Source organism: Colius striatus, chromosome 2, assembly GCF_028858725.1.
Source record: "Colius striatus isolate bColStr4 chromosome 2, bColStr4.1.hap1, whole genome shotgun sequence".
Lineage (NCBI taxonomy): Eukaryota > Metazoa > Chordata > Aves > Coliiformes > Coliidae > Colius > Colius striatus.
In genome coordinates this window covers 70,867,552-70,881,620 of record NC_084760.1, presented here as the reverse complement: position 1 = coordinate 70,881,620, position 14,069 = coordinate 70,867,552, and the positions used below count along the sequence as shown (strand labels likewise).

Genomic DNA, 14,069 nt, shown 5'->3' with positions numbered 1-14,069 from the left:
CACTTAAAATGAGCTTAATCCCTGTACCACAATACACATGCAAAAACTAACTATAACCATTCAGTAATGAATTTAACACTCTTGAATGCAGGTTTAAAACAAAAGATGGAGGGTAAGCTCTTAAATTAGATCACTATACTTCTCATCACCCTTGTAACAGGTACTTCTGTAACAGATACCCACCCAAACTGGGGATTAAATACATGCATACTGATAATCACACTTTTACTAAGAGAAACTCTTAAAAACGCAAATATGGAATGAGACAGGAAGCTGTGGAAGTCCACACAAAGAGCCCCACTGGGTGAAACAACCAGAAAGAAAATATTTACAAAATTGATTTTATAAGCTATTCTGAAAAAGGGACAGCAGGGACCAAGCTTCATTTCAAATTAAGCTTTTTTGCCCTTAACATAATTGGGCTGAGTGGCTGCACGTAGGTATATTCCCCCAGAAACAGCATGGTCCTGCCACATGAATTTGTGATGGGCTGACAGATTGCCACACACTACCAACAGCAACAGGTACACATGGGACATTCAGCTTTGGAATTAATTAAGGGAAGAATCATCATCATCATCATCTTAAGCTTAAATGACTGACATGTAAGCTGAAGGATAAATGAAATAAAAAGTAACCCAAAATTCAAACGAAACCCCAAAGATTACATTCACAAAGAGAAGTTGTAGCAGAAAATGAAAATACTTTAATTTGCATTTTATAGATTCAAACATAGCAAAGATTCAGAAGTCTTTAGATCTCAGTAAGCAGTTCCAACAATGGCTTTGATTTTAATAAATACTCCATTTAATAGGCTAGCTATATGGAGGAATTGTAAAGTGATGAGTGGCTGATTGCTGCTTTATAAACATAAGCATCTAGATTATTTACAACATATGATAGGTCATTTCCCAGATCAGTACACCGCAAGGCCAGGTAAAGGCAACCCAGACATCGAAACATGACTCCAGGAAGCGTGGCACTGTGTGTTTCATGCACATACAGGAACACAGAGTATATATCATCAGCTGGAGCAGGAAAACACTTTTGTGATTTCAGCTCACCTAAGTCTCTGTATTCTTCTGTTCAAAACTATACTCTCACCTTCCTCCTCAGGCACTGAAGAGACAGTTGTTCAGCTACAGCACCATACATTTCACCTATGTGCTTTGCACAAAGCCTTTATTACCATCTCACACAAGTCTTCATTCTTTGCCTTCTCACTACCTCTGGGATTACAATCATTGTGTCACTTGTACAAGAAAGTGTACTTTTACTCTGAAATGAATGACAGACAATGTTGAGAAGCTGATCTTCAGCAGGAATCTGGAATTTAAAATAGTTTACAGGTCATGGATAGTGTAACTAACCTTATTCTTTAGTATAAAAACAGATCTGTAAATTTCTAAAATTTAATTTAACATATAAAGAACTCACATGGCAAAACTTCATAGGCAGGGTAGTCACAGAACATACATCAAATACAGTAAAAAAGATGGTGGCAGGAGAATTGTTTCAACTAGGTTTGCAGCAGGAAAAATCCTATGTCCTATTTGCACAATGATAATGAAGTCAAACACTTTCTGTATTTGACAGCCAAGTGAGATGTACCTTCAAACACAACAGAACTTCCCCATACATAGAATATGCTGTTCAGTTGCATTCCTGTGTTTGTTTTCATGACAGAAACGAAAAGAAGAAAAGCTTCCTATCGTCCCTCTACATCCTTACCCAATGGTAGTAGCCTTGCATGCACTGTGCCAGTGAGGGCTGCAGGGAGTAGGTGTCCAGGATGTGTGTGCCTGAAGCTGTCCCATGAGCAAGCACATGATGTCAATAGGATGTAACGCTGCTTCTGTGTCTATAGGTTTTAGTCAGGCACAGGTAGAAAAAAAAAGAAAAATAGCATATTGCATCCCCAGAAGGTTGGAAGCAATTCACCTTCCCCACAAAGTGAGAGGAAAAAGGGAAAAAACAATTCTAAGGTCCAGGTCCTTCCTGGGGTAGCACAGAAGACACAATTTATTGTCAACCAGAAAATTCTGCCTGAAGCTTTAGGCACTGTAGTATGTAACAACACAGATAAATCCCAGCTATACAGCATAACACTCTTTCAATATATGCAATTACTCAGAAGAGTTAAGATACTTGGGGTGTAACTCCTTTACTAAACATGGTTGGTTCGCACCTGAGCTAGTTACCTAGATTCCCACTTCAATTCCATGGAGAAAAAAACTACTCAAGGGTGCACACACAGAGCTCAGACTAGGCCAGACAAATCTACCTAGAATCCAACTGCTCTTCTCCATTAAGTGGAAGAACGAAGCCTGCAGTGGCTTGCTCAGACACAGGTGCCCACAGGAAAGGGAGGCTGCTAGGTAAGAACACAACATTCCCAGGCTGGTATTGGCTTTCTGCAACACCAGGTTAAGTTATCTGCTGGCTTAAACAGGAACTGATGACTGAAGACCAGTTCATTGACAATTTGTGAGACTATCACCAAAACTTTGTGGGAGTGATGGTTTCAGGTTTTTGGGGTTTTTTTTCCCCCCTTTTATTTATCTGATCCCAGTTGACTCAAGAGGGTTTACTTTCTTGAGAGACAGCACTTTTTATTATAGCGGGCGTCAGCAGGACAGGCTCTTTTCCAGTCAGGCAGAAATTTGAGGCTAGTCTGGAAAAAAGGGACAGGCTGTATTCCAGCTTTCAGAAAGTCTCAGCTGTAAAGGACCACATTATGGAAGCCAATACAGTTACAATCGATTATATAAACATGTCATTAAATATCTAACAACGTGGAAAATATTTAAGAGCACTTTATTTTGTGAAGATGCTATTAAAACCAAGAGATGCATTTCTAATGTACCAGCACTTCCCACATTCATAACTTCTAACTTCACTTTCAAACATGCCGGTTAAAAACAAAAGTTATTATTTCATTTTAAATTTAAACCCATAATTGGTTGATACTAATCAGTAGTGAAATTTCTGAATAGTTTTGGAACACAGTAAGTTATCATGGACATTTGTGGACACTGACACATGAGTTAACTTCTTACTGTATGACAGTTATGTTAACAACATACCCGTTTGGTTTTTTTTTCACACTGAATATCCTTTTAAAGATGATATGGTTAGGGATTGCATAGATAGAGTATGCAGTATTAAATGTCAGTGTGATTATGAATTTTTTAAATCATCTTTTTTTAAAAAGTGACTACAAAAACAAGTTCTTCCTCTTTGCACTGACTTTGTACTAAAACATAACCCATAAAAAGCAAATCTGTTTCTACAGCTCAGAGATTGAAGTGTGCCATTGTAACATTTTAGATATTAAAAAGACAATTTCTGGAAATTGAACTTGTGGTTACCATCTAGAAAATAAAATAGAGTAGATGTGAATTTGATTGACTGGGGCTTTTCAGCTAGCAGCAATCCATTAACCATCTCCCCTTGTCCTGATCCCTACCCCCAGGCACATGCAGGTAGCCCAAGGGCTGTAGAAAAGTTACTTCCAACTGTACTTTGTCAGAGACAAGGTAGTTATTTAAAAGAAAAAAAACAAATATTCTGAAAAGCAGCACATGGGGAAAAAACTGTTGGTATCAGCATGATGCAAAACAGCTCAGTAGGAAGTCAAAATAGGAAACTTACTGAGCAGAGAATTTTAAGTGAGTTTCATTATTACAGTAAGAGTCAGAACTCAACAACAGCCTTATCTCCTTTTTTGTTGTTGTTTTGTTCTGGGTTTGTTTGTTTGTCACAAGGCGGGGGGGGGGGGGGGGGGGGGGGGGGAGGACGGACACAGGACGACATTCTTTGTTTATTTTTGGACAGCTAGGTTCAGCACTCCCAGTCCTCAGAATACACTGATTTTCAGTACCAAAGAGAGGCAAGGCACAAACCACCTCTCTCACGACAGGCCAAGTCAGGATGGAGGTACATATGTTTTCATAAAAAACAACTGTCCCAGAAAAACAAGGAAGTACGGAAAGTTTATGAAGTTTCAGTACAACAGAACAACGAGCAGAGAACTTAAAAAATAAACAGATCAGCATAATTTACATACTTAAAAACTATAAATTTCATTCATAAATATCCTTTCTAATTAATAACCATTCCTAGTTTAAACATAAATATTCAAGTTGGTATTTGATTTTACTTTTTATCAGTTCATGTGAGTCCTGTAAGGATCAGTTCCTGCTGCTCAATGCAGTCATGTAAATGGTCTTCACTAACAGGTTGTGCAAAGGCCTTCATTACCTGGTTTGTTGTAATAAAACTTTAAAATTCTGCAACTCTCTTATACTTGTAGAAAGCCTGTAAAACAAGAAACCCTTAACTGTTAGTAAGTCAACTATGAAAAGAAAGTGCAAGTCATCATCTTCCACAGGGGCTTTTTGTCTGGGGTTGGTTGGTTGGTTTGGTTTTTTTTGGTTGGGTTTTTTTTGGACATAGTTCTGTTCCTGAGATCACCACACTGAAGATACTACTTTCCCTTGAAAGATCTACTATCTAACTCTGCATTATGTTAGCACGTTACAGGCATTCAATTTTATCTATATGTAATATATCTATATTTTATCTATATGTAAGGGGTAATCTATATGTAACGGGTAATGGGATGAAGCTGGAACATAAAATGTTCCATTTAAATATAAGAAAAAAAAATATTTCACTGTTCAGGTGATGGAGCCCTGGCACAGGCTGCCCAGAGGAGTTGTGGAGTCTCCTTCCTTGGAGATCTTCAAGACCCACCTGGACACGTTCCTATGTGACCTGATCTAGGTCAACCTGCTTCTGCAGGGGCATTGGACTAGATGATCTCTAAAGGTCCCTTCCAACCCCTACCATTCTACGATTCTATGTTTCCTTGTCCCAACTTCAATAAACATGCAAAAACCTCTAACCTGAGGTAATAATGTTTACTGCATTCTTTTAAACAGGAACAGATTCAATATATTCAATATCTGAAGAACTAGCACAATGAACAAAGCAAGTTCTACACATGTTTTAAAGCTGTTAAAATGCTTTATTTCATTTCTTGGATGGGTAAATTTAAAAAAAAAAAAAAAATCAATAAAAACTAAAGTTTTAACAAAAATAATTACATCAAATGCAAAAATCCCAAATCCCGAGGGCAAAATGACAGTGTTAAAAATCAGTAAGTATTTTGTTTTCCTTTTCAGTACTTTTTGCATACAAACAATAGAACACAAATACAGGATATAGAACAGCTGTAATCAGAGCTCAAGGAGAAGACATACTCAAAGTCTAATGCTTACAACTATTTAGACTTAACTCCAACTTTCACAAGATGGACTGATAACTGAATCCAAACACAGAATGATGGCCAACACTAATAATCATCACTCTATATACTCAGTTCAATGGCATTATCAATGTCACTGACAGCGATTTAGCCTTTGAAAAGCTACAACTACATGTACAACACCATCCTTCCATAGGCCATGAATGCTGACACTGAAGTATTTTATACTATACAAATGATAAAAACTTACCTTCCAAAGGCATTTACAAGAGCAACTATTTCCTGTCGTGTGAGTTGAAAACCTTTTGATGGGCTGTTCTCAGGAAGGCTCTGTATTTCTTTCTCAGAAAACAGGATCTTCAGAGCAGTTCCTAAGCCTTGAGTCTACAAATAAAGTGCAATGTTTTAATGTCAGTAACATCATTCCTGTGAACACTCAGAAAACCATTAAAAAGTTAGAAATTACTAATCCAGGCCAAAAGTAGCACCAGGTCTTAGCTACTGACACTCCCTCAGCCCAAATAACTGCTCACAGACCAGGACACTAATGCAGTACATGCCATCGAATCTGTAGCAGGTTCAGTCACTTGTTTAAGAACACTTGCTTCCTCAGGTACACATGCTCTTCATCCTCATGGTTTTAATCTCTCTTCTTCCCAGCCACAGGAGATGTACATGAAAACATGCCTGTTAAAACATTTCCAGCTCCCTCACCTTACAGATGCCCCACTGCAGGAACTGTTGGACAAGATGTTCCTTTTTCCTCTCCCCTCCCTGTCTGAAGTCAAACTAGGTTTCATTATGAGGCACCACAACACTTCTGTTTTTTTCACCTCCAATCCCAGTGCAGCTTCAGTTTCAATCTCTATGTTCTATACAGAAATAGAACAGAAAAAGCTATTCCTATTTCCCCTTTTAATTGGGCTATGGAAACAAACATTGGATTTTGACTAAAAGTGATTGAGGGTGGCTGCAAGAGAATTTTTTAAGTCAGGAAATCTGGCCCTATTTCATGATGTGAGAAGGAAAAAACAGTAATAGATCAGAAGCATTAACTAGGACAGGGTAAGCAGAACCCCGGAAATACAGCAAAGGTCACCAACTTTTTGATGTTATCAGTCTCTGAAAACTGAGCTTTGCTAAGCTTCAGTATTGTGAAGCAGACAACCCAAACTATTCCTAGTGTGGACTTTAGTCTTGAGATTTAAAACCTTGTTCTCAATACAATAAAAACAATAAGTATAAAGAACCTGAAATCAGTTTTCCACTTTTCACTTTACTGTGCACCTTTGCATTCATTTGTTGCCTTCCACATAAACAGCAAAAATGTAAATCATTTTTACTTATGCCTCAACTTGTTAGAAAATCCAGTATGAGATTTAGCTCCACAAGTGCTGTACTTCCAGTAAGATTTCGCCCAGGGCATTTGCTAAGGCTGATCTTGTCACTGAATACAGATAAGACAAGCACTGCCAGCAAGACTCTGCCATGAAGCATCTGCTTTACATACCATTTTTCCAAACAGTACTAACTGTATCTTTTAGTCAACTAAAAGAGTAGTTGAATAAAGAAACTTTTAAAAAATAAATATTTCTTTAAAACTCCTTAATAGTAAACTAAACAAAAGCTTATTTTTATTATATACAGGTAAGAATTCAAAGACTGATCATATGCAGAAAATCTGAAGAAGCATCCTGTCAAAGTAAAATAGATGCTATCTTCTAAACCAACTTTCCATCACACCCAGGTATAGAAAATAAACTGTACCTGTAGTTTGCCCCACAGTCTACATTTGTCACATCCAACACAATCCATTATGCGAGATATGTTCTTGAAATGCAATCTGAATTCTTCCTAACAGTCAAAATCAAAATAAAAAGGTTAATTAAAGTATCTCTTTAGCATTACAAAATCCAAAGATTAACTAATCTAGTACTACTAGAATATCAATTCCCTATTACTAAAACTGAACAAAACCAATACTTTATATGGTCAGGCCATAACAAATGTCCACATAAACCCAGATTCTTGTCTCCAAGTAACAGCTAATTACTCATACAACCCAAACCCCCAAAATGCAGGACATGCAGGGTAACACTTGCATTCTATACACTGAGGTTCTACCAACTTTCTCAACATTTTTCTGAGCTGTAAGTACTGTATCTGTGTCCCTGTCCAATTTTCCTTCCATTATTCAAATCCCTTTGGAAGCAATCTACCTTTTTAACAAACAAGCAAATAAGTTGCAATTCACAAAAGACATTTCCTGTCCAAAGCTATGGGGTGACTGTTGCTTTGCAGTTTCACAGAGTGAAAGCAGCCACAGCATAGAATTAAGATGATCTCAATTAAATATTTAAGGCCAGAAATACAGCAGCTAGGCTGATCAACTGCTCTCGCTTTTCTGCTGGTATTCCTTCTAATGCTGATGAAATTCCATACTACTACTGAAACAAATACTAAAAGTGTTAGTAAGTATTAAACCAGACCTTCATTATTGAACCACACTCCAACTCTGCAACTGCAGCACAAATCAATCTGAACTCCAGCACCTCAACACTGGAAGTTGGTAGGTAGTAACAGCACTAGGTTCCCACGTCTAGGAACTATGGTATTCTAATGTTAAGCGTAACACTTTTACATTCTATTATACTATGTTATATTATACTATATAAAGCACCTGCTTAAGCAAAGGTCCCTGTTTGGGTTTCTTTCAGATACTTATGTGAAACAGATGCTCTAAAACAAAAAAGAAAAAATATCACCACTGCAACTACTGGTAATACCACTTCAACTAATTTGTGTCACCACAGCCCTGATGGCAGACCCAAGGCACTAAACCAGAGATACCAGCCTGCCTAACTTAAGACAACACCATGTGATCATTTACTATACAGTAGATTAAGATGTCTCAAGTACAACTTCCTTTTCTATTCTCAGCAGCATGTTTCTGGTAAGTAGAGAAGTTTTCTAAAACAATACATCTGAATTTCAAAATGGGTATTTTGGATGTCATTCAGAAAACTAGCTTTACCTTTAATGACTTAGCTCCTTTTTTATCTCCAGCAAACATGGACTTTTCATCAAAGTGCATACGGAAGGACCTAAGAAAGATAAAATGCAAAAATCCCAAATGCTGATGTAAACTACAGTGTTCCATCAAGCTTGATGACCAGCTGATGCCATCTGTGTAAAATAGTTCTCAGAGTTCCAAGTCTTTGCAGTACTTAGAGAAATGTACCGAATGGTATCGGTTTTACTATTCAGTCACTGTAACCTGAAACCTGTTGTTTACAGTTCTGATGATCATTTTCTTCACTCCATTTCCACTAATGAAGATTTCTAAAATACACTGAAATTGTCTCAATGTTTAACTTTTAGTTGATCATTGTCTGACTATATCTCACAGCACATTACTAGTCACAAAAATTAGCAAGAAGGTGAGCAAAAGAACTGGACTAAAGAACTTTACAGAGTGACAGAGGGAAGAAGGGATGGCTAAAACCCCATAGGTTAAGACTATGATAAAAGCTGAATTACTCACTGGAAGGCTAAAAGACATTTTGAAAAGGAAAATAGTACGTAAGTCGTGTACACTACAGTAAAGAGTCAGAAAAAAAGCAACAAATAGGGAGTAGCCCATGGTGTTGTGTGGTGGTGGGTTTTTTTGGGGTGGAGTGTGTGCATTTGTGAGATTTCGTTTGTTTGTTTTTAAAGACTCGTATACTCCCACCACAAAAATATTCTTTCAATCAAATGTACAAATTCCTCCTGTTCTCTCCTATTACTTAACTGCATTTCTTCATTCCTCTCTCCTCCTTGTCCTAGCCTATCAAGGAGTTATCTATTCTCACTTGCAAATATAAATAAGAGGTTTCAATTTTTGATAAACCCCCCCCACATCCTATGCCTTACTTTGTATCCCTGAAGATATCTAGTAAAAGAGCTTTAGATTCAGCATCCTCATGGCCATTTCCAGTGTAAAGGTCAACAACTGAACGCTCAAAGTACGGTGCAACCTTTGACAAAGCACGTAGCTCTATCAAATACAAGAAATATAAATTTTTGAGTCTCCTTGGTCCTTCTCCTTTTGTTTCAATAGGGTCAAAGCGACGAGTGAACTCCTTCACATTCGGTCCCCAGCGAGGCTTTCCCCAGGTTTCTACACACAGGAAAAAAAACAAAGGGCAGAGGGAGTAAAATATTTATATTGAGAAAAAGAAAGTAAGTATCAATTAAAAAAAAAAAAAAATCAGAAAAAACCCTAAATACATATGACAGATATTACAGACGTCCATTCAGCAATTATACCTAGACTTCAGTTACCTTCAAGAAGATAATTTGCACACAAATGCAAGTTGATGCTTGCATGAAGTCCAGAAATGAGTTTATAAAACACTCTTTTCTCCAGGCAAAGACCTGTCCAGGAAAAAAGACAAACAGACCCCAAACAAATTACTGGAAATAACGTTTTAAAATGAGTATAACCTGACATCTAATTCTTATTTTTTTATATAAAAAGTACTAAGAACGAGGTTTGACATTTCTTACTTGGTATTTTATCGTTCTAATAAATACAGTCAAATAAGTACCTGGTCAATGAGTGCAGATAAACTATCACTATCAGGTGACCTCCCTGCTACTCCAACCACCACAGATAGATGCAAGAAGAGCTGACAGTGAAGTTCATCTGTGAGGCTGGGAGACGGCCTCATTTACAGACATTCCACATTAAAAAGCATGTAAATTTGTATGCTTTCCTGCAATAGTGCCAGTTACCGATTTCCAGCTAGACAAATAAAGGCTTATGAAAGGCAGAATGAACAAAGTTCAAAATTAAGCACATTTAACTTTACTCTTCTGCACAGCTCCAAAACACAATTTTGACTGCTACCACTGCAATAAGAATTTACATTTAAATATGAATAAAAACCAATTTGCCTGCCTTCTGAACACACATTACGCCTAGTTTATATACTGGGAATGGAACCATCAAAAACTTTAATATTTTTAAAAACTGCTTTCAAATAAAAACGCTTACTGATGTTCCCAATAATAATGACCCTGCTTAAACACCAAAAATGAGCAGAAAATTCGAAGTAGCTGATACTGAAGTAAATTCTCCTTTTATAAAAGATGAAACACTGATTACTAATCTAACTGAATGAGGAGACCCTCAAGAAAAATGTATTATTTGAATAACACTCAGAAGTCTTGCCCAATATACTAAAAAGCCTATACTATGAAAAATATTTGAGATGAAAAAAAAAACTACAGTGCGTCTTCTAGTGAATTAAACTTTGTATATAAACCCATTCAAGAGTCTTTACCTTCTAGCCATGTGTAGAAAGATTCTCCTGTAAAAAATAAAGTGTATAGTTAAATGAAGAGTATTCATTTTCAACTTTACAGTATCTACATATGCTAACAGTAGCTGCCATCCTAGCTATTGAGAACAGGCACTGGGGTGGCTTAATTGTTAAGTTAGTTTGTATCTATTGGAGTCAGAATAGGAGAAATACAAAAATAAGCATGACTAAGCTCCTGGTCAAGGCATTCAGAAGTATATGGAATCACCAGTTCATTATATGCACTAGTGGTGAAAGATATGTATCTGACAGCCTTTATCTTGACTGATACTGCCTGAAGGTTTCCTGTGGGCCTAGATCTTTTGCCTAAGACCACTCAGTTGACTGAAAAAGTCTCAGAAGTCTGTCTCACTAGAAACAGACTAAACGCTTTTTCTCCCTACCTTCCCAAAATCAAGGACATTCAAGAAAGTACACAAAACCCCATCCCTCTTCTTTTAAGGGATATGGTAACAGTATCAATGGGGCTCTGGAGGAGACACAAGAATCCTGTAATTTATGCATCTCCAGTTATCTCACTAATAATATTATCACAACGCATATTACAAGCGTAAGAGCCAACAGCAGAACTCTAATTTGCACTTATCCACTCCTCCCTACTCCAAATGACAGGATTATCTCAATAAAACATTTTCTGATCAATCATCTACGTAAAAACGTAACTCCCCTCCCCTCTAATGTAACAGCAATAAAGTGAATAAATCAGATGATCAAAACTCTTCAATGCTTATTTCATTTCTGCAAGTCAAGCAAAATAAGATGACTTACCATCATCTCCTCCTTAGGGGGAAGAAAAAAAAATCCGTAACCATTAAACAGATAATTTCCACAGTAAAGCAGTAATGAAACACAGGCTTTAGCTCAAACACTGAAAAAGTGCAAGAAACTTAATTTAATCTGAAAAAAAAACCCCAGGCTACTTTAGATTCTCCTTCTCTAGACTAACTGAAACCAAACACATAATAATAAACATCAATAAGAATTTGAAATCTCAGTAGCAGTTGATTTACCTGTTCCTGAAAGCTAAATTTTAGCTTCAGAAAGACAAAAAGTAGTCTTGTTCAGTTCACATTATTCAACAATCTGATCAGCACTCCATTCTGAAATCTTAAAATGATCTTACAATTCTTTTTGTGTGTACTAGCAATATATTTCCAATTACTAAAAGCAATCTTGATTTTCTAATGTGTGGTGGTATTTTCTGACTCAAACCTATTAGCTAAGAAATCACTTTTAAGGGAAATGAGATACTGACAGGGGAACGCCAATTCCCTTGGAACATCAAGTTACAGTTTTCAATTTAAATTTGAAAACATAAACCCCAAGTCACTGGCACACATTCTGGTTGAGCTTTAACTCCTTCCCATACACACTGGAAAATTACTGTGACACTTAATAAACAGTTTGAGACTCACTTTAGTTTCCAAGTTAGCTCCCCTGATGTTAATAAGCCTATTCACGTGCATAAGATTAAGCATGTATGCAATCAAGCATTATAAATCTTAGCTTAAATACTGAAAATGGACAGCTACTTCTACACAGGAAATAAGAGCAGACTTACAGACTGTTTGTATTACTTGTACTGCAATAGTTGCTATGTTAAAAGAGCTGGATTAGAAAATCAAAGAGGGAAGACTCACCTCTGCTAGGTGCCAGTGGATTTAAAGGACGATAGACAGATCGAGGCCTAGAAAATAAGTCAGAAAACACACAAGTCAGATTAAAGCCAAACTGAATAATAACAAGAAATGGGCTGTCTCTCTCTCCCAATTACTTGAAGCAGTTTTCTTCATAGATGCTGTTCCACACTCTCCAAGCAGAAGGCCCCTTGTATCCAGTGTAACGTTCTGGATTCAGCAGCAAATCCACATATTGGGCATCTGGAGATCTCTCATCTAAATAGGAAACCTCAGGTTACATATTCTAACTGATCAGTTAAAGAAGATTTAATTTCAAAGCATAGTCACACAGAATTAAACATAAATAAGAGGTCTCATACAATACTACTCTCTTCCAGTTGGTTTATAAATGTCTTGTATATGAAAGTACAGCAAAAGGCACACTAAATAGAAAGCTCAGAAGAATATAATTTATTCCAAAGCCTCCTGTGTGGCCATAATTTCTACAATGTCTAAATACCTTATACATGGATTCTCTGACTCTACCATAAACATTTGCCATGCAATATATTCTCTCACCTATGCTGTTTTGTTTTAAATGGGCTCCAAATTCAGAGTTTGTGGCAGTATTTGCTTGGGGGTTGCTTTATTGAAATAGGTATACTGCTGTGGGGGACTTAATAAAGTGAAGGTCAAATAAGTGCATCTTTTAGTTGGTACATATTGTACATTTATTAGCTAAATCCATTTTTTCCCAGATACCCTTGTATCCTGGCAGAAAGTTTAGATTGTATTGCGTAATTGAACAAACTTTCAATGTACTGCAGAATGCTCTGTTGCTTATGGCAAGTAATGTGTTATTTAAGCAACACTTCAACAGGTTGCACTGCATCTCTAAAGCTGATTCCAAGTTCATGCAACATATCCAAAGAAGACTATGAAAGATGTTATGATCAGTAAGAAGCAGGAAGAATTCCCTCCTTGAAATTCTAGGTTAAGAGCAACTCATGCTTAAGAAACCTCACATACAATACAAGCCAATAGTCCAGAGACTTATTCATAGGAATAAGCACAGCAGATGTCAAAAAAAAGCAACAGAAACAGAGTATGAAGACTGTTCTAGAAAGAAGAGATGATTCCGCATGAGCAGTTAAGCATCACTTCAGCAGTAGCAGCAAAAATAAAGACTGACACAAGACGCACAACACCACAGTGAGTGCCCGATGATTATACAATTTTGTGCTACAGTTGAGTGAATTAAGAGCACTCTAACGTGAAGAGAGAAGAGCACAAGAGTTCCTACTTCCTCCCAGTTACCTCCAGTAGTTATTCTCTCTCCCCCACCCCTGCTCCAGCTCACAAGCTCACCTGATAAGCCAGTTCATCCCAACAGCCTGGGAGACAGAAGGAAGATGTCAACTTACTTTCTCACTACTCTAGCAAGCTGAGTCAGCTTACTGTGCAGAAAGGCACATACTTGAGCCAGTACAAAAAAAGTACTGAAAGAACACAGCTAGGGGCAGTATCTCCTCCCTCAGCAGGATATAATGTACGGAGAGATGGAGGCAGAATCAGGAACTACCTAAGTTAGTATTGCTTCCACAAGAAATGCTCCTAAATTAGACTTTTAAGTGAACTCAATTGGGAAAGGTATAAGTAGACAGCTTGAAGATAATAGAGGCAACAAGCAGCTTATTGCATGTAACAGTGCTATGCTCATTGACTATTTCTTACAGAAGCAGCTTACATAGAAAACTTTCACAGACAAGACACTGCAGAAGTGCTGAAAGAGAACTGTAGTTGCTAAGT

At 37.2% G+C, this 14,069-nt stretch overlaps 1 protein-coding gene across 6 annotated transcripts in view; it reads right to left on the bottom strand.

Moving 5' to 3' along the window:
• Positions 1 to 690: 690 nt before the first annotated feature.
• The window catches only part of ERO1B (endoplasmic reticulum oxidoreductase 1 beta), a 31,902-nt gene continuing 18,523 nt past the window's right edge, over positions 691 to 14,069 (bottom strand). The window contains exons 7-18 of one of the 6 annotated variants that reach the window (XR_009818265.1): positions 12,416 to 12,536; positions 12,282 to 12,328; positions 11,410 to 11,421; positions 10,603 to 10,629; positions 9,599 to 9,691; positions 9,188 to 9,434; positions 8,307 to 8,376; positions 7,040 to 7,126; positions 5,523 to 5,656; positions 4,163 to 4,320; positions 1,732 to 2,674; positions 691 to 1,326 (exon numbers count right to left, since the gene is read on the bottom strand). Coding sequence is in view for 2 of the 6 variants with exons in the window: in XM_061991053.1 (XP_061847037.1) it covers positions 4,260 to 4,320; positions 5,523 to 5,656; positions 7,040 to 7,126; positions 8,307 to 8,376; positions 9,188 to 9,434; positions 9,599 to 9,691; positions 10,603 to 10,629; positions 11,410 to 11,421; positions 12,282 to 12,328; positions 12,416 to 12,536 (899 nt within the window). In the remaining 4 variants the exon portion in view is untranslated. The other 5 variants (XR_009818263.1, XR_009818264.1, XR_009818266.1 and 2 more) reach the window with 5 other exon arrangements.